This window comes from Strix uralensis, chromosome 11, assembly GCF_047716275.1.
Source record: "Strix uralensis isolate ZFMK-TIS-50842 chromosome 11, bStrUra1, whole genome shotgun sequence".
NCBI classification, from domain to species: domain Eukaryota; kingdom Metazoa; phylum Chordata; class Aves; order Strigiformes; family Strigidae; genus Strix; species Strix uralensis.
Window position 1 is genome coordinate 6,658,718 of NC_133982.1, and position 27,063 is coordinate 6,685,780.

Here is a 27,063-nt window from a genome sequence, read left to right on the forward strand (position 1 = left end):
TCAGCTGGGATAAACCCTCACAGTGGACATTTTAGGATGCTAAGAAGGCACCAGCCCCTACTATCCATTTTTAAGATTAAAAAAATACGTAAAGAAAATGACCAGTAGGGAAATAAAATCATGTTTGTTATATAGGCTTTACATTATCCAAATTGGGCATGGATAAACCCATATACTAGTATTTCTCCTGCCACACTAGACATAACTGACTGACTTGCACCGGTGGAAAACTTAGTGTATATATTGTTAAAAGATGCTTGAGGAAGGAAGAGTCCAGCTCAGAACAAAAGAGGAAGGGAAAAGCAAAGGAACTTGTAAAGAAAAATAAAGTCAAAAGGGACCCAAACATGTCAAACATTGTGATTTAGTTTTCAGGTCTTTAGGCATTACTGTACAAGCACAAAGAATTAAGTTCCGTAGAGTCTCTAAACTAGTGCCTAGAATGTTTTCAGCACAGATTAAAATTGTGCTGCACAGAAAATAAGCGCAGCAATCTTGCCAAATGCTTTTTTCTAGTAGTTTAAAATAACTATTTTAAAATATTTTAATAGATATTTTAAAATATTTTAGCCTAAAACATGCCTAGGGCCTCTAATGTCCCCATTTAAATATTCAGCTAACTAACCCTAAAAGAGGAGCTTCTGCAATCTTGTTTGTGTCATGGAGAATACATGGAAGAAAACTACCATATAATCAGGGACATGCCATACACATCTGGCGATGGATCCACTCCACGAGCACGCAGAATGCCAGAAAGATCCCACTCTGGCATGAACGTTGTCGTGCCAGAAGCAGCACCTGCTGGTAGCAACATCAAACGAGTTGTAACGTAACTGATCAGTGGCACTATTTCTGGGATAGATTTCATATGGAGAATTGAAGTAGCCTAACTGTACGTATATGCACAGAGCTATACTTGACATGGAAAAATGTTGAAAGAAATGGAAATCATAACATCTATAAAACTAGCCTTCCCCCCCAAAACACAATACCAAGCATCCAACACCCTTGAATAAGTGGTGTTTGACTCTTGTATATATTTATGTGTGGTTAACATGCTTTATTTTAAGGATATTGAATGGTCACTGGCATATCGCAAAGGAAGCATGCATAGTTTTGTCTATGCGGCAGAGCTTTAAATAGAACATTCTCCACTGTCACCTGGGAATTCTGCCTTTTCCCAGCCTTGGAGATAGATACAGCTTTTGCTTAAGAAGCAAAATGATCCTTTGCATGACAACCAGTGCAATACAAGTCACAAGTACCTACATGAGGGAAGGGCTTGTTGTTGTTGAAGACAAAAATAAAGCATATTATTTATTTTTATGGCCAGATACTGTACATAATGGTGTGGCAGCATGACTACAAACTCCTCTGTGCTTTTCTTGGGGTTAAAACTTTAACAGGAAGGCAAGACATTAAAATGAGAGTTCAACCCCCTAGAAACTCCAGCATAAAACTACAAAACTGTCTTGAACAGAAGGTTCTTCCACTGCAACAAAGTGTACTAATTTGAAAGTAAACAGAAGTCTCTACTGCTTTGTTATTTTTAAAAAGTTAAAAAAGTGACAAAATGGCACTTACTTGTAGCTTGATAAATGACAGATAATAATCCTTAGGCAAAATGAATCATGTTGTCAGACATGACCTGTCATGGGGGTAGCATTTCCATACTCTAGGACATGGGGTTGCTTCAGCCTGCCCCTTGAACTGGGCCACGTCTAGTTTAGATTGATTCTCTTGTTAAATTTCTCTGGCGCTGAAACATTGCAGCCCAGAACTCTTCCGCAGTATCTGTTTTATGCAGCGGCTAAGCAGATTACAGAGCCTGGCACAATCTTACCGTGCCTTCTGGAGACCGCTCTATAGCAGCGGGCTGGGAACAGCAATACACGAAGTTCAGCACTGTCCAGTCTGTTGACTCCAAGTAGGAAGTATCAGATTCAGGGGCCTGATCTGATACGAGGCAGTTAACTCAGGGGATAATCTGTCAGAATTATTGAAACTACCAGCTATTGAAGACATGAATGCTGTTGTGTTGTGCCTCAGTGCCAGGCCCTCCTGCCCAGCGCTGACTGCAGCAGCGTGAGCTGGGCACCGCGCCCTGCGCCCCTGAGCACTGTGATGACAGGAGGGATGTTGCCGCGCCTGGGCTGAAGTGCACCCGTGTGGCTCTGCCCAGTGCTGCGTGCACTTAGCAACCTTCACTCACGGATCTCCGCGTCGCTCTCCACCGACCGACACGCCGTGCCCAAGGATGGGTTTACACGTTAAAGGAAGAGTAGCTCACGAGCCAGATCCAGTCTGTACCTCTGTCGACCTCTGAACTGATGTATCCGACTTCACCGAAGGTTCTATGGTCAGGCAAAACGGCAACGTGTAACAGACTCGTAACTCGTATGACCAAACAGTTTCTGCATTCGGCATCATAAACTTTGTGCCACAGAAACCTGTTGTTCCATTAACATGAACAACCATGATAGGTGTGATGTATACTACTGTGAATATGGAAAAGCAGGTTTCAGGAATCGTGACAGTTACGGGCAGGTAACTCTCTGTTACTCCTGATAGAGTTAGAGTATAAAGCACACACAAAAAAAAAGTCCAAACCCAGAGATTAAAAAAAATGTAGGGACGATAAATGTAGCGATGGCACATGCCATACTCCTGTGGTGAATATCTTATCAGTTTGGATGGATTAAAAGCAAAACTGTGCTCATGAGCTAAACATACTTACATTGAGGAGGCTTCTGGATTATCCCTTCATTAGGAATTAAGTATTGAAGATGCAGAAAATCAAAAGGAAAGGGACAGATGAAACAAAGTCTAGCCTTCAATTTTTGTTTTTAAAACTTTTCTTACTTTGAGGCTTCTGATGTAGAAATGTTTAGACAAATGATAAAATGTTCAAATTACTTTCTAAATAGCTGGGGAAACAACACTAGACTATTTGTACACAAACAACTTTGAGGCATTTTGCTTTTAATTTGCATACAATTCCTTAAAGTGAATTCCACATGAAGAAGGGTGAGATACAACAGAGCTCGTTTACCATTTCACAAATTAACAGAACAAAGTAAACATCTGTCCTTCTTATTAACTAGCTTCTGTCCCTTACTGCAACTTGTCACTCCCTGCTGCAAGTCTCCATGTCAGATAAATGCATGGACTAGTTCCAAACTCCACAGACATTCACATGTGGACTTCAGTGGTACTGCAAATTGTAACAGCAAGAAAAAATTGAAATAGAAAGACTTTAGATGAGCTTATAGTCTCTTAATGTTTCCCAAATGAAGACCCAAAATTCAGAGTAAAAAAATACTTCAGTTGCTCGGCTCACCTACTCATCTGACTGTGGTTCCTCTCTGGAGCACATAGCTAAGGAGAAAAAACAACAGTACTTTCTGTCAAATGAGAGGGGGCATTAAATCAGAAATAGAGGGGTCTCAAAATAACTGTGCTAAAATGGACTTCCCAAACAAATTTATCTGGAACACAATTTGAGCATGCTCTTTCCTTCTACATACTGATAAAGTTTTCTAGCTATACAATTTTCATACATAGTTGCATTTGACCAGGCTTTTGGCTTCTTTCAAACTGGCAAATACCATCCTGATCAAAATATGTTACAATAGTTTATACCTACAATAAAATACTGGCATGGTGCTAAGGACAGCATATCTTTCTTCATGCTTTAATGAGACCAAATACGTTAAACATAGGTTGAAAGGGAAGCAATAACAAATCTGTATTGCAGATCTTTCCGAAAAAGAGATGGGAATGTGAGGCTATCCAGGTAAAAAAAATAGAGTCATAAGCTACAAAGAAGCTGAACCTACCAGCACCAGCAGAAAATCCCTATCACAAGAGCTGTCTTTATTTAGGTCTTACAGCAATAAACACCAATTTAGCCTCCTGCCTAAAAATTTACAGGAAGCCTTTTTTTTTTGGTGTAGGAATTCTTAACACTGAGATTCTGTGACACTGCTCACAGTGAGCTGTGAGAAAAAAAAAAAATCAAATAGATTGTGCTGAAGTGGAAAATTACAGAACTCAGAATTGCATGTCTCTGATAGTAAGGGTTTGCATATGCAACAAGCCTACACATCACAGCACTTCTGTTGATGCTAGTGATTCCATTTGGGATTTGCCAATTTTTCCGTCTCCCGACTGCGGATTCTCCAGCAACTCTACTGAGTCTGAAATGTGTCAGTACCAGAGAAGAGACTCTAACAATAAAAAAAATCTTTGTACACTTTAATATTTATTAATTCTCTAGTAATTTTTTGCTATATATTTAACACTAGTGTGACAAAATTCCTGGTAATTATATCATGCAGGTAACTTAAATGAGGAGTTAGCACTATCTAAACTGGTAAACCTACAACTAGCAGGGTTACTGTTGAGTCTACAAGACAAGTATTTCTGCAACAATGACAACTAGGTGGGTATGTGTGTAACGTAACAGGCTCAGCTGAATGCACCTGGCAGGTATCTAAACGGCAGCACAGCCTTCAGAAGGACTGGAGTGGCAACATCCTTTGACCTAAATAGACTTGACATTATTGTTTAAGAGGGCTTGATTGGAGTTGGAGGCATGTTGGAAATTGTTCGGAGAGATGGTGTTTCTGTAGCTAGTCAAATAATTAAGCTTTTTTTAGTTAAAGTTGCTGTGATTTGTGTTCTTTCTTTGACAGGGTAAAATGTGTTACTCTACCCATATTGCTATTGTTTAGGTCACAACAGAGATACTGAGAGCATACCGTACCTTTCTGCAGCTGAAGACAAAGATAGCTGATAGATTGCTGCTATTCCTTCTCTGCAACTCCTTGGTGAGTACACTTTCATCAATACCAACTATGAAAAGAAACTCCCTAGAGTCCAGATTTTTTAAAAATATATTACAGGAAAAGTGTACTTGTAAATCACTTCTTCTTTTCTCCTACAATACCCACAGGTTTCAAAACAAAATAATTATAAATGAAATTATTAAAAGAATAACAAGAGTTGTGATAGTCTTTTGTTGTACTGGGCATTTCCCTTTTTTAACTAACATACATTCTAACAGAAATCCCACAGTACGAACCAGATAACTTCAATTAAAAAGCAAAACGCAAACTATTCAGTCCAATGTTAGAGAATGTGTATGTGTGTATAATACTGTAAAAGTAGTCACACATTAGAGGTATATAATTGAAACAGCATTTTCCTTCATGAACCTGCTATTATTGAGGCAGTGACAAGGTTTCCATTTCTTTGTTTTCTGAGCTCTTTACAGAATGGCGATTGCCACATTTTGTAAACCTAAATACTGTACAAGCAGAAGCTTGTTGGTATCAGGTAAGGAGTAATACTACTAGTGCAAACAGGTGCAGAGACAATTCCTCCAGTTTTGGGGTGAACCAGCTATATAACACTGAGAGAGGACAGGCATCTTCTTCAAACCCACACTCATGCGTGTTTCTCCACTCAGACATACATCCTTCTCCGTCTTGGTCTTCTTTTTACAAGGGTAGTTGGGGGAGAACCACCAGCTCATGCGATATTTATCATATGAAAGATTTCTTGACTGTTTTCCTATTGATATTATGAATGTTTTATAACAAGTCAAGGAATGATAAATACCTCAAGCATCAGGAAAGTGACAATAATACTGACTTAGTATCTTTAGTAAAAAGTAAAATATTCTCTCCTGAGATATAAGTCAAGGAAGGAACAGGAATGATGAACCTAACACTGTACCATTATTTGATCATTATGCACCTCAGCTGACCAGATGAGAAAGAACAAGTGTTTATTGCCCTCTGCTCATCCAACGCTATGACAGGCAGTTTATTTAGGTAAGTGCTTGGCATATCAGAATGTTGTCAGAGCAGTTCTCACTGTACTGTCCCCCTTTAGCTTATTTCTTTAAAAGAAAGGGAAAAAAAAAAAGAAGAAAAAAAAGAAAAAAAAAAAAAGAAGAAAATCTCAGCAGGTTAACCCTCATCTTCTCTTAGCTCTGTGGGTAGAAATTTATATTGTTGTTGGCGGATCTGAGCCAGTTTTTTCCTTGCCTCTTCCAGCTCTCTTTCCTTCTTCAGCATTTCTTCTTGGGCAGCAATGATCTAGAAAACAGAAGCATGAATTATGACAGCAAGGAATACTGTCTGTAAAACAAGATTTCTTTCTCAATGAAACCAGTCACAGCTAGGCCTTGAGCATTCTCCAGAGAAGTACCAAATGTCAATGACTTTGGCAGGAATTGCTCAAATTTTTCCACGTTCCAGGACTATGCCATCGAGAACAGTACCGTATTCCCACTTGTTTCTTAAAGAGTTTTACCATACATCCATGATGGATTTTATAGTGCTGTGCTCCCCCAACATTCATCAGGGTGAGGGGTTAGCACATGTAGAAAAAGCACCATGTCTTAACAAAGTTTGAGTGACAGTAAAATTGAACACTCATTACTGCAGGTATCCACAGTATTTTCCTGCATCTCAAAATGCCAAAGGAAAAATGACAGTACTTCAGATATGCAGAAATGATAAATATCAGTATCTTTTAAGTAGTGACCACAGTATATGGTGTTCCTCATTTGTAACAGTGAATACAAAAGTTGGTACAACCTCAAAGCTTTGAAATCTATTTTTAAACATTGTTATTATTTCCCTTTATTTATTATGTCGCAGTAACAAAATGTCATCAGTTCTTATCTCTCACTCTCTATTTCTTTTGATTGTAAACATACAAACTAGTGTTCCATTAAGATTTGGGAATATTTAAAGCACATAAGAGAAGTTTGAAAAGAACCATTAACTTCATCAGCACAAAAATAAAAGATATTGGACAATGGTAACTGTTATTATGGTAAATGCTCAATGAAGAAGTGTAGACATCTTACAGTGTATCACTTTGCTGTTAGGTCAGTGGTTACTTAACAGTGAGGCATCAAGTAATTTATCATAGATTTCTACATAGATTTGTCCAGCCTGCAATGCAGCAGATGGACACTGTAACACTATGACACATTCCTGTGACAGTTTTTCTCTGCTTTACTTCTTGGGTGATTGTACCAACCTGAGCAATGCCACCCACAAACTTTGTTTTGACCACAACGTCATCATCCTCTGCTTTCCCAAATGCTGCTTTTTGGGCCGCTCTGACAAGATTGTCTGATGCTCGCTTGACAGCATTTCCTGCAGCCTTTGAAAAAGACAAGAAAAATTTAGTAATAACAAAAATGCATAACTAACACGGATTTATCTGAGCATCAAAACGAAAACATCTTTGCTTGACTACACAGAAAAGGTGCGTTTTGTTTTGGTTTTCCCAGTGAAGCAAGTTAATCTTTCAGAATCAATGGTACAATTCCTTTATTTAAGAAGCTAAAAGTTGGGAAAGTCACAACCAAGATTTTTTTCGCTACAGTTTGAAATAAAACAGTGGATGAAATTGCAAGCTATGTTATGCACAATACTGATCAGATTTTTTTTTTTTGAGGAGTAAGTACAGAAAATGAAAGCTAGCGTATAAAGAAACATTTTAAGGCAATAAAGTTTTTAAATTAATGGACTTTCATCAGGGCAAATTAGCCACTTACATAGCCATGATTATCTCACATTTAAACTTTTATTTCCTTAAAAAATTCTCTCATTTCTAAAGATAAACAAACACTTGTAATACATATTTTGTTGTCTAAACTGAGTAGTGTCAGCAATTGTGCATCAAAAAGAAAAAGGTAACTAAGCTACCTGCATTCTAACACTGACAGAGCTATCTTTGCTATACTATAATACACGGTGGCAGTAGAGAGTCCACGCTGCATGCTCAGTGATGACCATGTCCACGGGCACTGGTTTAATGGAACCAGAGGAGGATACCAGGGGAGTGGCTTTGGAATCTCCCACTGTGATCCCCATGGAGAAGAAAAGTCCTTGTGGCAAACAAAATGAAAACCTCTCTTCTATGAATGTAAAAGATGGAGCTGGCACCTTTTTCTGAAGCACTGAGGTCTTGAAGACCACTGGCTAGGAAATACCCTGTGCAGACAGGTGATGGTAGTACAGAGCTCAGCATTGTAAGATCTGGCACTGAATTTGCTGCAGTGTACTAAGAGTTGGTGAAAGTGGTGGAAAGCTGGCTGTGGGAGAAGAATGGTCCATGGTTTAATGGGTACTGCACATGGAGGTGTAAGTGAGATCCTTCATGTACCACTGGTGGGCCTTTAAATTTGTGAGTCCCAGATAAGTCTTATGTCTGATATTTTGTATTTTAAATTGGTTGATATACCAAAATTTGACCTATGCCGCCTCCTTGGCTCTTATTGGAATCATCCTCCTTTCCATCTCTTTATCTATTCATCAATGTCAGGACAGAGGCAGGAAAAGAAACTTTTGGTCTGATGTGGACTTAGCGCTAGGAGGGGTCATGGTTACTCATTCTGAGGGACTGACTGGGGGACCTAGCTGTATGTTTTCTATCCAATTATATGTACAAATACTGAAAGGTGGGCCCTCAAATGTATTTCACATGCTTTAGCAAAGAAACAACTTTAGAGAGTGGGATGGAGCACCATTCAAAGATACTTCCACTTCCTGAGCAAGAGGAACACCTGGATCACCTGTTACCATGGGTAAGTCTTTAGTGCACAGTGGAGTGCTATGGAGAGATATCTTACGTAATTATGAAGAATTTACCTGAGATACCAGAAGCAACGTGTAATGAACACTCCTGCAGTAACATAGACTGGTCAGAGTGACATGAATTTATCACTACTCAAACTGACTTTGCACAGCATTACTTTGTACCAGATACTCTCAAGAGGAACTGAATACTTCATGAAGAGAAGGATGTGAATGGTTAAGTCTTGCTAGAACCCCCGCACTGGGAAGGTGGCTATCCTGTAAATAAAATTTGAGACCTGTGTGCTACAGGAGTGGATTTGCATGTCATTCAGCTATTGGTACTGTGTGGGTTTAAACCAGCAGAAGCAGGTTGGGACAGATGTAGGTACAGCTGTCCTAGCTTAATCTACTGCTCAAGAAGTATTAATTAGACTCTAAAAGTTTACACAGGGTCAAGGAGGACTGGATAAATTAAGAGGAGAAAACCACTAAGGATTACTAAACATACGGAATCTGCATCTGGCTTGGGAAGTTCCCGAGCTGAAAATGCTCAGAAGCCAAGAACATAGTAGAGGATAGTAGCACACATGCTTATCCTGTTCTTACTTGCTTCTCTAAGCATTTCCTAGTGGCCACTGCTGGAATCAGGATACAGATGGGGCTTAATGAACTTTTCATCTGATCCAGTAAGGCTGTTCTTGTATTAAACCCTAAACCCTAGTATCTAACAGCAAATCAGTGACCACCACCAGTAGACAACATTAATACTTTTACAACGTGCAGAAAAAGTGTAGGTATTTGCAGTGTTGTGACAGTCAGTGAGAGAGAACAGTAGAGCTCTCTGTCCTGTGGTTCCTGATGTCCCCAGAGGTCATGTCATGTGCGCTGAGAACACTCATTCCCACACAGGCCGCTGGCCAAGACAGCCCACTCTCACGTGCTGGAGACACAGCGGCACTAGGAGGGGAAACCACATGGACCAGCTCTGAACCTGCCTTCCACCTCCCCCCCAGTCTTATTCCATATTTCCAGCTTCATCTCCCTTTCAACCTAACTCTCATCCCACCTGAAATGACCCAACGACAAATAATTCAAAATTTGCTCTGCTCAGTCTGGAGTTCATCCAAAGAGAACAGAAACATTTCCATTTGTTTCATTAAGTTTTGGAACAGACTCTGTAGCAGTGCATTCCAAGTCTGCATTCATGGGAAATGCAGTTCAGATGTCTTCTCCCAAAGCCTGCATTTGTTTGTGGGGTAGGAAAGAGAAAACCCATACACTCAGACTCCTGAACCTAACCTATCGATTAAAGCTATGTGAAAACATTTGTACTGGGGGTAAAGCCAGCTGAAAAGCCTCAGTAGTTCTGACAAATCCACCAGTAAAAATATTTAGTAGACATCAACGCACTGGTTTTGCTATGATAAAGGACATTATTTCCAAGTCCAAACTGCTTTTCCCTTCACTTTTAATTTTGGGACTAACATGAAGGTTGGTAAAGCGGCAAAGTTCAACTTCAATCCGTGCTTGGGCTCGTTTCCTTCACATTCCCTTCCAACTATTCACATTTGATGTCTATTTAATAATAGTTGCCTACAGTGACTGAGTCCCCTGAATTTCCTGGCAGAGCTGAGAAAACAGTCTCTAGTACTTGATTTTGTTCCTGTTTCTATTGTTTGGTCTGTATCTGAAATTCCTGCAGACCCATCTTGGCATTTGATGTTAAATTGCAGGTCGCATTACAGTCAGAACTTTCTTCCAGTTACTGATACCTCCCCCACAGACCCTTAACAAAGTCAATCCATAAGAGTCCACTATAAAGCACTAAAACCATCTCATCCCTAGGTATAACACTAACATGCCACTGTTTTTTATAGAAACAAACACATTGTTCACACACTTATACATTTATTTTTTCCTTCCAAATATTGTACCCATTTTTTTATGCTTTGAAAAATCTGATGACATCAATTCCTCTTGCTCAGACAGATACTTAGTTGTATGTATTTCTGTTGAACTTGATTCTACCTATCCATACATGAACTGTTATACTGCGTGTCCATTAGTAGCATCTGCGTAAATAAGAGGAAAAGGGGAAATTTCACTATTGCCAAAGATACTCTATGTTGATGGTATGAAAAAAAGGAGCTGAAATAGTTCTTACATTCCAGGCTAAGCCTGCAGGACAGGATGTATGAGAAGGCTGTAGCCATTTTTAAAATGAACACCCTTAAACAAAACTCTGGAGACATTAGATTTTGCCCATCATAACACAGTGTTAATTCAGTAATAGTTCAGAGAAGCTCAACATGAAGCGGATGTGTAATGTAAAAGGGAACCAGTTTCCTATAGAAAAGTTAAATCAGACGATGTTGTATCAGCTTCTGTTCTTGTTTTTGTCTGACAATGATTCTCCATTTTAGACATGTTCTACCTACAATTACTGTCCCTTGACCCCTAGAAACAAAGGAAAACTGGCCACAACCCAGGCTGGCACTTAGGCGAGTACTTTGCAGAACATATGCAATAACCTTGCAGAGGTCAGGAGGATACTCACGTGCAACCAAGTTAAGCGTGCTTACCTGTTTGCAAGCTCAGTGGGAGTCTAACTGAATGCAGAATAATTGCAGAGAAACCAAGTATACTCAGTCACTATAAAAATGCATGTAGTAAACATTCTCAGCTCATGTATTCCTGTGGCTTATTATGAATATAAATCTATCAATATTGCACCTAAGCCAGGGCTTGGCACAGGCCAGTCAGCATTTGCATCTCTCAACATCTTTTAAAAATGAAGAATAAAACAAGCAGTGAAGTGAGCTTTAGCTACTGCTGAGTAATGACAAATGCACAGTCACATCATCCTTGATGAATGAAAGTGCCCCAGAATCCCACAAGGAAGAAAAACTGAACAGAATTCTGAAAATTCAAGAAACTATTCTTAAAATTTGGGGTTTGTTGACGCAGTGCTAAAGCAGGGTTTACATAGCACTACTATGGGTTTTCAGTAATTAAGAACACAAATACCTGTAGCCTCCTCATGGCTTCAGAGTCATGATCAGCCTTCACTTTGCAAGCCACAAGCAACTGTGCTGTAGAAGCTGCCACTTGTTTGGCAGATGAGATGAGCTTCTCCTCACTAGCGTGGCCTTGTACTGAGGCATTAGCTGCTTCACAGAGATTGCTGGTTGCAGCTGCCACCATTCGGGCCTGGGAGACAGTAAAAAAAAGTCACTGTATATTCTCACATGATATTTCTTCAGAGAAGGTGCTAGTTTTTCTTAAGAGAAGTAGTTACTCACAGCAGAAATAAGTCCCTGAGACCACTGTCCATCATCAGCTGCATTTGCAGGGATTGCTCCAACCTGTAAAAACAGTTCAGAGATGGCTTACAATGAAACAGAAAATACAGCTGCTTTGTAATCCATGTGAAAAGGAAACACTTGCACCTGTGACTGTGCCCAGCACATACAGGAGCAGAAAATCCAACTGAAAGTTAGTTGTCAGAGTGAGTGTGCTTCCAGCACACATCTGCCTGCTCATGTAGTGTCCAACTTCCTATGCTGCTTGAATTGACCTGTCCGTGAAACACGTGTAGAAGTCCCAGAGTAATGACTGTTGCAGCCAAGACTTTGGCCTAAGCACCAGTTGAAGCTGTAGTTCCTAATCTCCTGGCTTTTAAAATAACTTATTTCTGTCTCCACAACACATTTGGATTTACATCATTCCTGAATCTCTTCTGATTCTGGCACTATGGGAAGGTACAAACCAGAAAGCTCCATAGGAAAGACCTCTAACTGTCTTCGTGCCTAATAATGGCATCTGAGGAAAGCAGGTTCATCAGCTGAAGTGTTCATGGCATCAGCAGTACCAGCATCAACCAGGAGACAGTTTTCTTCGCAGGTCAGATGAAAGTAATGAAACTGAATTCTACAGTTGATTGCCAGCCCAGTCTGGGAGTTTTTGTGAGAGAAGCTGGAAGATGTGAAGTGTACACATGGTCCAGAAACTTACTGTATTTTGAAAGAAATGGAAACATGGATTCATGCATAATGAAGATCCCAGAGATTGGAATTGAATCCTTATGTGTAGCATCAACATAAACAGAAGATGTGTTCTCTCATAGCTATGATGACACTTCTGTATAACTGAGAAATCATTTATACAAAAGAATATGCTAGGTCCCTGAATTCTTTAGGTTTTTTTGCCTCATCAACCCCAGAAAATGTATTTTAAGTAGACCACAGATGTAGGAGTGTAGTTAGTGGTATCTGAATTTTGTGTGTGTGCGTGCATGTGTGAGTGAATAAGGGGGGTGATGTGAAAGAAGATAAATCGGATCCAACTTCCCAGACTTCATCTATACTGCAGAAATGGAAACGGATGCCTAATATCAAATTAATGATTTTATAACAATTCAACAGGGGAAAGTAGTTTAGCTTAAAATTTCTTTAACAAACTCTTCAACTACAATATTGCACCAATTTGTTCTGTAAGATACCTTCACAGTCTTTACCAAGCAATGTCGGAAATTTATTTGGGACAAGAACATCCCTGGTTTGCATTCATCCATGCAATTGGGTAAGAATTTCCCACTGCCTCCATATGAAATAAAATGGTCAGTGAGGAATCTAAGCCAACGGTTAGTACCATTTACTGTTCAGTACTGAAGTGATGGATGTGGAGCAGATCAAACTTCTCCTTCCCGCCTACATGCCAGCCATGTTCTTATGGGAGGAATCCCTACCACATGCCTCAGAAGTTTTCCTACAAAAGCAAAACATTTCCCCCAATATCAAGAACAAAATCTTCCCACCAAGCAGGTTGGAGCCATTCACTGTGGTCAGCCATTTTAGAAGGCAGCTCCTTGTACTTCTGTCTGACCTAGAGATACAGGCTACCACAGCAGTCAAAGGATACCCCATAGTGACAATTACCTAAGCACTAGTAATTAGTAAAGAAAGAAGGAAAACGGGTTAGGGCTTCATTATTTCAGAAGTATCTTAATGGCTTGCTTTACTTGTGAGAAGTATAATGAGAGAATGTGCCACAAACAACTCTTAAGTTTGGTGTTTCATTAAATTTTGATTTAGTTGGGATTCATTTTTTCCCTTAAAGACCACAGTATTATTTGCGGATCCTCCAAGCAGGCAAGAAACTATCAGTAAAAGCCATTTGCTGCAAAAATTCCTGATCTTTCTGCAAGTTACTATAGAAGAGTGATGGAGAAATTCAATAAAGCAGGCTGAACAGATCTGCTAATATGGCGCTGTATTTGACAGGTGTGCTTCTGTTAGAACAGCAAGCTACAGCTTTCTTCAAACAGACAGATTAAAGTGGTTTTAGCAATTATCTGAACTTGGCTGGAATAGGATGCAAGTGCTGTCAGCCTCAATCTGAAAGACGCAAATAGAAATGTATCTGTGGGAGCAAAGAAGCCAAAACTACCTGAGGGAGATTCAGGCCTGGTACCAGGATAGAAATACATTCTGTATTATTCTGTATAACTTTACAGTAGTGGTGCTGAGGAAAGTAAAGCAAACTGTATGTCACAATGAGACTAAATAAGAACAGGTCTTATCACATAAAAGCAGACTGCACAACAATCTAAGTGAAGCAGGTAAGTCAAAATTCTCTTTTTTTTTGGACTGTCTCCACAGCCAGATTTTAATGGGTATTAACAATATATTATTTTATGCATTATTGATAAGTTCCACGACTAGAGCTTATGGTGGGTCTTTTCAAACAGTTACATCACTATTGTTCTGAAACAAGTGCTCTGTGCTCTTGCTGGAAGTCAAAGCACAAGCTCCCCAGGAATCCTAGCTGAAGTAGACAGCATAGAGCTTTTGTGACAGGATCCATGACACAGCCTGCTCAGAATAAAGAATTAGATGAAATTGGAAACCATAACTATACAACAACAATGATCCTATAACAAATTGTTCTCACAGGCAACATATCTGTTTGATGTTCAGATTTTAAGTTTCAAAGTATATTAACTGGGAAAAAAAAAACAGTGATGGATATGCAATGGAATTACAAAGACCTCAATCCTGACCAAAAGGACACCACATGTCAGAAACACTCTGTCCACTGGTCCCAACAGTAATTACAAGCACGTCCACTTGAATGTACTGAATTTGCATGCAGGCCTGTGTCCCCATTGAAGCAGACAACAAAACATTGAGGGCACAATTAGGGAGGCCCTTTGCTATTCTTGGTCCAGTGTGGTGGTGCACACTTGTGACATTTGTTTTAGGATGTCCAAGCTGTCTTGTGGGACTATACATTACTAGCTTGAATCACAGATCTTCATGAAATGAAAAAAACCCCACAAGCACAAAAACTCCCCACAGCTGAAACATCTGAAGAGCCAAACACTTGATTACACTTGTGAGGTTTAAAAAAACATAATTGTGTTTTGTTAAACAGAACCAGGCCTGGGCCATGTATTGTGATGAGCAATGAAAAGATTTAAAATTTCATTAGTCGTTCCCAAGCTCCTTTCCTACTTTTTAACAGAGAACAGTTAAGAGACTAGATTCAATTTTGATGCTTTCCCCACCCCTACTGTTGCTACTTGTCCTGTTTACCCACCTTTCCCTGTGCCACCAGTTCTCTCTGGGCTGCTGAAGCTGACTTCACGAGGGCACTGGTAGCAGCTGCAATGGATTTAGCTGCTTCCAGGATCTGTTCTTCAAAATCCAGAGTCTCATCTGCTTGCTATAACCAAGAAAGAACAATGTCACAGATTATTCACCTGAAAGCAGCTGTATTTTCAAGAATGAGGACGTAAAACAAAGTGACACAAGAAGATTTTGGAACACATCAGTAAATTCAGTAAGACCTACAACATTTTCTGCAAAGGAGTTTCGTGTGGACTAAAGCTGGGAGTCAACATAAATGAATTTAAATATTAAATGGCGCCCTTGTGGCTGCTCACACGTGAAATTGAGTATCACACAAGATACTTAAAGAATTGCCTTTGACTTTCTGATACATTACCTCCACTAGGGCTACTCAAAACTAGATTCAGAAGAGTGCAGGCCTGAAAAGAAACTGTTGGTTTTCCATATCAAGATTATCTTTGTAGTGCTATAATACTGGCTTCCAGGTCTGCTAAACTAGGCAGAGCATTTTCTAAAGGCTTAAAGCATTAAAAAAGAACAGTGATAAATGTATATTATCTCATTCACCTGTACTAAGGAATGTAATGTAGATACCAAGCAAGTGCATAGATTGAACAGTTTTTGGTAAGAGCTGTCATTTCACAGAGAGCAGCATTTTGAAGCAGTCCAGTTTAGTCATCTCGGAGATATGAAGTTCCAAAGGTCTGTCTGGAACACTTCAGTCATCCAAACGTGTCTTTCAACAAGCATGTGCAAATAGAGAGATCAGCTGTTCCTAATGAGGTTCCTTGCTATTTAAATTCAAATCTATTGTTCCATAAAACAACTTCCCTGGCTTTCTAATAATTTAAACAAATACTGAAAACATTCATCCATTTAAGCACACGTGCTAGCTTCTGAACAGTTAACAAAATAGATAAACAGTTACTGTTATTTTAAAAAAAATCAGGCCTGGGCCATGTATTCTGATTGTTTTTTATACAAAATAAATGAACAGAATGTATTTTGTTTGTGATCAAATCACAAGCCTACCAGAATCCAATGCAGTATGACCAGTAGGGCTAGTGGATACAATACCAGAACAGAGCACCTTGCAAGAGATAAGGCTTTTGAAATACAGGTTTCTTCCAACTTATGCAACCACAGCATTCTTGTGTCAAATAACTAACTTTAGGAACACCAGCTAAGTGGGCTTTGAGTTAGAAAACCAGGCACTTCATTTCCAAGTCTAAGCACATCCATCTAAATTTAAGTCAGATTTAGTTCTCCTGTTACTGCAAACTGATGACATATTAGTCAATTATAAAATAATGGTGAATAATTACAAATCATTACAAAATGGCACATCAAGCAGTGCTCAGTCCTACAGACATAACTGCCACATAACTAAAACAAAGTCCAGGAGATGAAACCATAGCATCCATAGACACCAGAAAAACTGAATGATCTGAAAATAAAATCTGATTTGTAGATTAAGTTGTTTGGGACTTTAAAGTTTTTCTTGTCCTTTAGGAAAAGCCACTTAATTCAAGGAAAAGTATTTGTCTTGCCTTGCTTTTCGGCTAATCCCATCAACTGAAGCATATGTCTTTGTAATAAAAGTATAAGAAATTGCTTTTAAAGTGAGCAAGTCATGTTCCAACATGAATTTTTGGCAATACTTGCAATGTAACATCACGACCATTATTATATCTAAGTGGTGATCACACTGGGTCCTGAATTTATGCAACAGGCCTCAAGTCTTCTTTATAAAACTCTTACTTCAATCACGACATCACAAAACCAAAGTGACTAAATGGAATTCAGTATAGTCACTATCAGATTTCTTTTCATTATTAAAATAGATGTATTGTTGACTTTGATTTAAGTCGACTAATGATTTAAAGTGAAATATCAACAAAAGTACCATTGGATGATAGTCAATTTAATAGACTGTTACTGCGCTTTTACTTTTGTCTAAGGCTCCCTGTTATAGTTTTAGAATTTTCATTTCCAACATAACAAAACATATTATGTGTATTATTCTTTACATGTCAGCATTGCCAGGAATTCAAACTTCTGCAAGGGAGCATTTCAGTATCTGCTTTTTTATTATAAAGGAGGTTTCATTCTTTAGTGAAGTCTAAGAAAATGCCCATGGCCAGACTCTGATTTATCAGGCAGCTGTATATATGCCCAAATGGTATTCCATTTGCAAAAGAACAGCCACCAAAAAGAGGCTGAAGGAAAGTAGTAGTTTGAACTCATTTCAACATAGTTAGTGGACTAAATATTGCATGTAAGTGCTAAGCAAAAATTATTACTTTCGGAGGGAATGCAGAAAGATCAAATCTTGCATTACTGACAATGTTATTGTACAATGGCTGGATTAACTTCAACTGTGGAGCAGCAGGTAAAGCTCAGCAGGAAAACAGATAGCTAAACCTTAGTATCTCATCAGATAACAGATTCTGCCCGCCCCCCCCCCCCCCCCCCGCCATGTACCAAATGAATTTCTTTCCAATTACATTGAAATTTTGGGGGTGAGGAGAAGAAACCACACCCTGAGTTTCTCAAACTTTCAAATCCTACATTTCCTGTCATCTCACAACTTCTTTGATTTCTGGAAAAAAAGAAGAAAGTTTTCTATTGACAGATGATCCCTTCTGTGGAGAAATTATTTTTGAAGCAGCCTTACACAGGACTCAAACTGCGGAACTTCTGTTGAGTTTTCATCTTTTCTAATAAATCCTTGTTTTCTAGTCCTTCCCTGCAGTTCTCCCTTCAGCATTCTCAGGTATGACATCTAAGGGCTGGATTCTCATGTTTGAAATGGGGAAGTAGGCACAATGCTCAGTCAGCACGGTGGGTATGTTTAACTGCCTGTACTCTCGGAAGAGCATTCCTCAGCAATAAGGACATGTAGCAGTCCAAGTCTGAACACAGCAAAATGCCCTACAAGAGAAGTAATTCTTCTACCCATTCCCTTTATTAAAAGAGTGTGTCCTGAACTGTCTTAAATTCACACTCATCACAACATGTGTCAGCTCACAGCCTTCATAAACAACGTTAGGAGCAGTGATGTGACACACGGCAGAAAATTCTACTTTGTAAGATTTTAGTCACTTGAGAGGGCTACTTGGATTTCTTTAGAAAACCAGATCTATGAGACAAGTGATTAGCTTCTCCTTCCTCAAGTAGCCCCCATGAAGATCAGCATCTCTTTTTCCACAAGCTGAAACTAATAAACTGTTATTGACTACGTACGGGTATAAATGGATTGGAAAATGAAGTCACCAGAACAGACAAACCAAAATTGTTAGTCTGTAGCATGAAATATATTGAAAATGTTGACTGCACCATTAAAAAAAAATATAATTTGAGATGATTCTGTACTGTATTTTAACCAGCTTTATATAGAATCTTCATTATTAGGGGTAGCATAAATAAAGTCAGGGTTAATAGCAGAACAAATGAGCCCCCAATCTCACTGGTAAACAGTAGAAAAAAATTACAGAAGACAAACCATTTTATTTTGAAGCAGCTCTCATCTTCTGTTTCATAAAGAGAAAACCATTATGGGTAAGTTACTGCACTGAGCCATGGAAAACATAATAACCGTTTCAGTGAAAGTCAGTTCTTGGCACAGGTGCTGCTCACTGTCATAAAAGGCCCTACACAACTTAAAAGTCCCTCCAAGATCAACTTTACTGATAAAGGAGCCCTTGATGTATATATTTTACATCAGACTAGATTAGGAGTCTGCAGGAAGTCTTCTAAACCTGCTTGTGAGTGAATGTACTCCTTCATATTGCCTTCTACTATGTTAAAACCCCCGGAGACAGGGCAGGACACTGTAGGAATATGTTTGATATATAGTTGGATTAAATAACAACCTAATATATCAAACATATCACACAGAGTCCTGCAGAAAAAGGCATCCAGGTTTGATTCATCTTGGGGAAAAAAAAAGGACAAACTGCTGAAAGCTAACAGCAGGGAACTCTATTGACTACTAAAGACACTTGTTTGAAGGCATAATCCTGCACTGAAGCATGAAGAGCATACCAACAGAGTAGAGCAGGTACAGCAGTGCTCTTTGCTGTTGCACCTCATCTACTGCACCTTTTTCCTTAGAAGTGTTCTTTTTCCAGTATTAGTGAAGCATGTAGTTTTTATTAGACAAAATGTTTTTCTTCTTCAAAAAATTACTAATTTTGGGGGTTGTTACTTTACAGACAGTGGCATATTTGCATAACAGGAAGAATATGTGGCTGCATTGCAAGACTTGACCCTCCAAAAAATGGAGAACACAAAAAAGAGTCCACATTCAGAAAAAACTTAGTTGTATTTAAAGGAAATAGAACAGCCAAAACTTGTTTAATAAACAATTAAGATCTCATTGCTTCACAGATCATTCCCCACCTTGAACACGGCAACGAGAACACTGAACAGGTTTTGTGTTACAGGGAAGAGTAACAAGACCTACTTAGTTAGGAGTCCTCAAAGTGCTTGCAAGATATAAGCTCAGAAGAAAGACAGATATTAACAGGGTATCAATGGGGCAGTGGACTAACGGACTAAGCATTTTAGGAGCACTTTCACCAGTAGCCAAACGACCAGGATTTAAAGCAAATAGAATATGCATCATACAATAAAACATGGGCAGCAGTTAGCAGATCAGTGTCCTACTAGCGATTGTTCTCTGGGATAAGATGATTCCCAGTAGTGGAAAATGAAGACCTCTCACTATTGGTATCAGTTTAAAACATCAAGGGGGCGTGATAGGTGCAAAAATATGAAAAGAAAACAAGATAAAGAAGAATTAAAAAAATCCAGAAGTATTAAAAAATTAAGGTAGAGGAACAAATGAGAAAAAACTCTACCTTCAACTACTGATTTTTTTCTTTAGAAATAACAGACAAAATGGAACACACAAAGATGAAAATTTCAAGCCTAAATCAAATGACTCCCACTCCCTGCCCCAATAACAGAAGCTTACCCAAAACCAGAAAGCCAGCCACCAATTAATAATGACAAAGATGATGGATTTCCTGCAGGCAGATTATTCTAAAATTACCAACTAAGGACTTCTCTGCAAGTTCACTTGACGATGATTACTGTTAACCAAAGCAGGATATTGGTCTAGCTGGACCAGTGGTCTGTTCCATTGTAGAAGATAGCTACCATTCCTGCGTTTCATAGACTAAGCATAAGAAAAATCAATTGTATTAATCCCCTTACCTAGTCTGGGCATTCACACTACAACACTATGTATGTTGTCAAAGACAAGCATCAGAAAGAGAGAACCTGTTCAAAGCAGGAAATCCTACTCTGGGAGGATAAAAGCTACAAGTCTTCAGCAGAAAAAGTGGTATTTGAGCCACTCTGTGATCTTCCTAGTACCTTTGATGTGTATTACAATCCATATTGTGAAAGGGATTAAACATCTAAAAAAGGGTGTAAAAGCTGTTTAAATCCCAAATTAAATAAATCGTTGGGTGAGTTTCAGTTTCAGAAAATGACAAATAAACAGACCAATAAATCACAGGCAGACTGGATACTCAAATTAACATGTTAAATAAGGAGCAGGTGTGAGATCTGCATTCACTGGGAAATTACAATGACCCTGGAGTGGCTTAGATGTTGGAAGGAAACTGCTCCACGGTTACTAGGCAACACACATATGCTATTGTGCAGTGATTGTATAGAAAAGGTGATGGAGGACTCTTCCTCTCCTCAGACTCAGCCTGTGTCCTCTGCTTTGTAGAATCTCATTATAAAGGACCATTTTTCTTTATAAACAAAATGGATGTACTTGTTAAAAAATGCAGGACAAAGAGCATTTCTTTTTCATGAGCTAATTTATTCCCATCACTAAGCAGGGGGGGTGGGGGTAGTCCTCAAAGAGTGAAGCTACCAAGAACTATTTCATCTGATGTTCCTGAATGACAAAATACCACCCTGCACCAAAAACAATCATCCAACACTGAATGTTCTTGAGGCCCCGCTTTTTAGAAAGACTTCTCATTAGCTTTACTTAGAAAACAGCTTTGCACCTACAAAGCAGCATAAACAGGGAAACAGATACACAGTCCTTTCCTGATGTCAATTACACAGCCAAAGCATGATTTTCATTTTAGAGAGATGTAATTCTAGGCAACATGGTAATTTCTTCCAAAACCTGCCTGTTATTCCACACTAGGCAAAAGGTAACAATTCTCCGTGATCCAGTCTTGTGAGCTATGCATACAGCCATAAGTAACAGCAGTTTCATATCTTCCCTCTGTACCACACATGAAAATAGTTGGCTTAATTTTATAGAATATATTCAGAGACACATTTGAAATGACCTGGCAGCATGCAGCACTACTTGCTTTCATAATGAACTGCAATTTATTTTCCTTCAGGAAAATTAAATAGAAATGGTCATACCACATATCTGTTTTGATAGTGAGGCAGCTACTCTTTTAGCATGGCATAAAGTTATGTTTTTATTTTAGAAAATCCTGAAGGTCTTTCGCATTCTGCTGAGTCCCTTCTGTGTTGCTGCTGCTTTCTCCTGCTATACTACACACATTCAGATGAGAACAAAGGGTCTTCAGAGGAAAGCAAGTGAGAATGACTTTTCACATCAGTAAAATGTGTTTGGAAACAGAAAAGGAAATAATCAAGAGTAATGATACTGTAACTCTTAAAAGCATTTCTAACATTTGGCTTTACTTCCTTTGCTTGTTCATGGCTGGTGCTTGACTCACTCCCTGAAAAGCATCTTTTTACCCTCTTCCTTCAGGGGTAAGTCCCATCCAGTGCAGTGTCTAGTGGCACTGAGACTGATGCAAGGTTTGATTGTTTATACTATTATTGTGGACAGTAACAAAGTACACACCAATATATGGGCTATATGCATCTTCTGCTTTATTAACTTCAAAGAAACAATGGGGATGGACACTCACCTTTGGCTTGGCTCTTGGTTTCAGCTGCTCTAACTTCTTTGCTGCAGCCTCAATTGATGCTGCAGCCCCTAGTAGCTCTGTCTCCGCAATGACTGTTGGGTCTTCTGGATCCACCCACTCTGTCCCTGAAATTAATGGAGACGAAGACAATAACTTCAGTGCCACTGTGAGCTGCCATTCAAACAGGGTGATTTACAATCACACTTCAAGTGTCAAATACAGAATGGACATTGTAGAAAGCTGATTTTAGTACCATAATGGCATAAATCCACTGTAGTTTATGCCACTGAGAGCAAAATGTAAGTCAGGGGCAAAAAAAGGATTTATCAGGATTATTCTGTTATGAAAATAACTTAAGAACTGTGTAAATAAAGCAGCTTCAAAAGCAATATTGTCCATACTGGGAACAAAACTAGCTGTCAATCAACTTCCATTTATCAGAGCTTTCACTAAGATGGTTTCTAACTTGACCAAGTTGTAAGGTACATTGAGGAGTCTGACAGAATGGTAAAGAGGGCAAGCTATAGACAACATAATCATCCACAGCACACAGAGTCTTTGTTGGCAGTGGTTAGAGACAAAGCTAGTATTGACTGAAGAAAGCATGCTTTTGGCAATGTGTTTCTAACAGCAATGTAGAGGAGGCCAAAGCAGTTTCTGTAACATATCCAAAAGGTCAACTTTTTTTTTTTTGGTTAAGTTTTTGGCATTTCTCTTGGCTCAAAGAAATTTTGTAGGTCCACAAAATGAATATTTGGCTGAAGGTGATCTCAGATTTTTGGAAGTTTTCAGTGCATTTTTATTTTCCATTTCATAACATTATTCTCTGGATGACAAGACTCAGAAAGCATCCCTGTTCTGGACTGAGGGAAGCAATGAAACAGCCAAAAGGAGAATCAGATGGAGAGAGAAAAGGAAACCAGAAAGAACTCTTCTAAGTTCATAACTACTAAGGGCAAGGGGAAAAGTGGCATCACAGATGGAAACAGAAAAGGATGGGAAGCAGTGTACAGCAGGCAAAGGAAGACTAAGTAGAAAGAAAAAAAACAAAGAAAAAAATAAATCTCTTAAAGCTTTGTTAAACTTATTGAAACTGGATCAGAAAATCTGAGTGAACCTAATATTCAAGTATCAACTGAAACATTAATTTTTATTACGGAAGAGCGACTGGAGAGAAGGATAGCGGCACTTTGCATGAGGAACAGCATAACCCATGTCTGATTCATCAAACATCAAAGGAAATAACCTTGAATGCTTATGGATCAGCATTGCACCAGCTAAAGAATGAGGCAATTTCTGCTATGGATGACCAAATCACAGGAGAATACAAAATGATTGGCTCCTATTTATGATGCGCTGGGAGAACGCTGAAGTACGTGGTACTGTCGTCCTAGTGAGCTACGTTTCATGCTGCTAATCCCTATATAGTATGTATATATGTGTTTTATATCAAATATTAAAACATTACCAAACAATTTCTCAGATCAGATGGTGTACAAGATGAAAGAATTCTGTATTAAACCTTAATATTGGCAAATACACAGAGAAAAAAAAAATTGTGATACAGGTAGCATGTATAAACACAGTCAAAACCAAACTTGTAAAATGTGGCAGTTCGTCTTCAAAGAAAAACATTCCACAAAGGTAAAAACTTTTACATGCTAAATTAGGAGACAGAAATTTATCATGTATCTATGCATGAAAATTAAGAATGAAAATTGGGAATGGTTAAAAAACATTTTACTTTCTGCAAAAAAGCTTCTAAAGTGAATTAAAAAAAATCCCCTACAGGCAGTAAGTGAAAAAAAAAGAAAAAGTGAATTTTTATTTTAATGAATTAAAATAAATTAAATTTAAATTATTTTAGTTTTAAATTTAGTTCATTAATTTTAAAATTAATGAATTAAAATAAATTAAAATGCAAAAACTACTGGAAATTAATAAATATCTCCAAAGATGAGAACAATAAAAAGATTTTTTAAAAGCATTTAGGGAATAGAAAAATTCTGATATTGGCTTGGCTTGTTAGCAAATGAAAACGGAAATTTCGAAACATAAAAAAGAGTGAAGAAAAGGCTGAAGAATTCAATAAATTTACCTGAAACAGGGAAAAAGCATAAGTAGATCACTGTTACATGAAACAGAGTAACTATATTAAGACATAGAGGAAAAAAAACCTTAAAAAAATAATAAGGGATTCCCATATATGTAAAGTGTTTAGTCAGGACTCTTTTCCAAGGAATGTGGACTGATAAAAGCAGGAAATAACTGAGGAAAACCTGCAGTTTATATTACACGGAATATCAGAAAAATGAGTATAGTGTTCTCTGGCCTAGCTTAGCAAAGAATGATGGAACAAATATGAATTTACTGGAAGCCTTTGTTGGGGAGGCAGGGGGACAGAATTAAAAAAGAAGTAATTACAGTGCTTTATTAAAAATATTTTACTGTAGCATTCTATTACCTATGAGATTAGAGTGCTCATATGCCCTTCTGATGGCTGTGAAGATTCTTTTAGACTGAAGTTCCCAGTAAATCTGGTAATAGATGTGCTTCAGCAGTAGTGGTCTAATATTTAATACCACCACCCTTAGGTATTCATCTCATTTAAAATGCAGAATGTTAGAACTAGCATCCTAAGAGTTCATGAGCATCACTCGATAAAAATTTACTTAAGGAAGTATCTGAGAAAAATACCACTCATCTGTTTTAAGAACAGTGAACTTCTGCTAAGGAATGGAATTCACTGCTTATTTGAGTGCTGAATTTACAGTTGTCCACAAGTTGTTCAATTCTAAGAGTTCAGGAAATCATCCAGACCACAATTTTCATTGTTTCATTAACATACCTTGTCAGGGCAGGACCCAGACAGAGGACTGTAAGTACTGTAGGCCTAAAATTGACATCATCGCTAGAGGCTGAGTATTAATTCAGTAAGATGATAGTATCCCCTTTTATTTGAAGTTGGAAAGCAACTGTCACTGCAAAGCAAAGGACTTGACTGAACAAACATGAGTGTAAGGAAAAGAACCAGCCTTCCAATTACAATTCAGCCACCAGTTCAAGAGGAGTGATACTGTATTTTGTTTTCTGCTACTGTGGCTCTTGAGTGGTCTGCTTGATGGTTCCATGTGGAAAGGCCACATGATTTACAGATGACTTATGACCCACCATAGGTAGTGGGAGAGGGTCAGAGAGACATGTTTACTGTGCACAAGTGAATACCATCTGAGAAATTAAAAGAATGGAAGTAGGTGGCACCAAGACACCTAGAACATACTAAAAGGGATTTTGTTAGTTTTTGGTTTTGTTTTAAACTAAAATGGAGTAAAAGGCACACTGTACTGGTAGCCGGGCTGCCCAACTCACCTTTCATCGCTTCTGCCGATTGGATGAGCTCTGTAACAGCACCAGCAACCCGCTTGGAGAAAGAGGCCAACTGATGCTTTAGTTCTGGAGTTGGTTTTTGAAGGATCTAGAGAAAAAGATAAAATGTAAGAATGCATATTCCAGAGAATGCTGGAACATTCCCAAGGCATACTAATGAAAGACTTATTTATACAGCAATCAGCTGAGAGAATACATGAGTCCAGTGAGAGAAATACAATTGTCAATGAACCACTAGGAGCAAAAGCTTACACTGCAATGTCTGATGCATACTGGGAAAGTGGCTCTGCCTTACATTTCCACAGGAACTGACAATATCGTCTGGAAGTTCTCAGTACTAAAACTAGGACAGAATTCTCCAAAACAGAGACGGATGTGTGAGTATGTGGGAGGAATATGCAGCTCTAGCATTCCATTCTCAGATATTATAGTCATTATACTTATGCATCAGGCTTAGACTTTCTAGACTGCTGGAGAGGAGCTGATTTTCTAGTATTAACTAGCTGTTCACTATTTCTAAGAAATAGAATTACAGAGTTCTGCAAGCTAGTGCTAGTTGCCCGTTCTGGAAAAAAACCAGTAATGATGAACACAATGGAAATGCCAACCCTGGGCAAGACCCTTATATAGAAGGGAAAGAAAGACAGCTCTGAACTGAATTTGCATCAAGTATTAAACTGTGCTTCTTCAAATGGAAAAGAGCCAGATATTCAAACAGTGAAGCTGAATTCTTCTCCTGAACAGGAACAACATAGTAAACAGAAGTACATGAATCCTCAATAGTTAAGCAATCTGCAATACTAACAAAATGTCACAATACCATTATAACCAAGTGTCCTGGTTTGAGTGAGTGGCGGGGGTTTTTGGTAGCTGTGAGAAGCTTCTCGAAGCTCCCCTGGCTCCAGGTCAGACCCACCTTTGCACCAAGGCCGGGCCAATTAACTGCGCCTCTGTGATAACTGGGAGGAGTGGTGGGAGCTGTGAGGAGCAGTTGGGAGGAGAACGTCTGTGAACACCGAGGTCAGTGTAAGGATGGAGGAGAAGGGGGGAGGTGCGCCAGGGCAGGGCCGCCCCCTCTGCCCACCCTGTCACCGGAGGACCAGATGCCGATTTGCAGCCTGGGGGGGCCCCACGCCGGGGCAGGCGACTGCACCCGAAGAAGGCTGGGGGGACCCTGTGGGAAGAAGGCCCCACTGCTGTAGTTCGGCGCTGGGAGGATCGCAACATGCGGGGGTGACCCACACACCTGTGGGAGTGACTCGTGCCGGAGCTGGTTTGTGGAGGACTGTCTCCTGTGAGAGGGGGCTGCGCTGGCACAGGGGAGGAATGCCAGGAGTTTCCCTCTCCCCGAGGTGGAAGAAGCGCCAGGACTGACCGCACCGCCCACTCCCTGCCCCCTGCGGGGAAGGAGGTAGAGATATCGGGAGCAAAGCTGAGCCTGGGAAGAAGGGAGGGGTGGGGGAAGGTGTTTTCAGAATGTGGTAACACTTCTCATGGTCC

The 27,063-nt window shown here is 39.2% G+C and overlaps 1 protein-coding gene across 7 annotated transcripts in view; it reads right to left on the bottom strand.

The window, feature by feature from the left end:
* Positions 1-2,965: 2,965 nt before the first annotated feature.
* The window catches only part of TLN2 (talin 2), a 209,792-nt gene continuing 185,694 nt past the window's right edge, over positions 2,966-27,063 (bottom strand). For all 7 annotated transcript variants that reach the window (XM_074881059.1, XM_074881060.1, XM_074881056.1 and 4 more), the window contains 7 exons: positions 25,546-25,651; positions 22,177-22,301; positions 15,210-15,335; positions 11,912-11,974; positions 11,637-11,819; positions 7,063-7,188; positions 2,966-6,107 (listed from right to left, as the gene is read on the bottom strand). In XM_074881059.1, the coding sequence (XP_074737160.1) occupies positions 5,979-6,107; positions 7,063-7,188; positions 11,637-11,819; positions 11,912-11,974; positions 15,210-15,335; positions 22,177-22,301; positions 25,546-25,651 (858 nt within the window). In that variant the 3' untranslated portion in view covers positions 2,966-5,978. The remainder of the gene's footprint in view (positions 6,108-7,062; positions 7,189-11,636; positions 11,820-11,911; positions 11,975-15,209; positions 15,336-22,176; positions 22,302-25,545; positions 25,652-27,063) is intronic.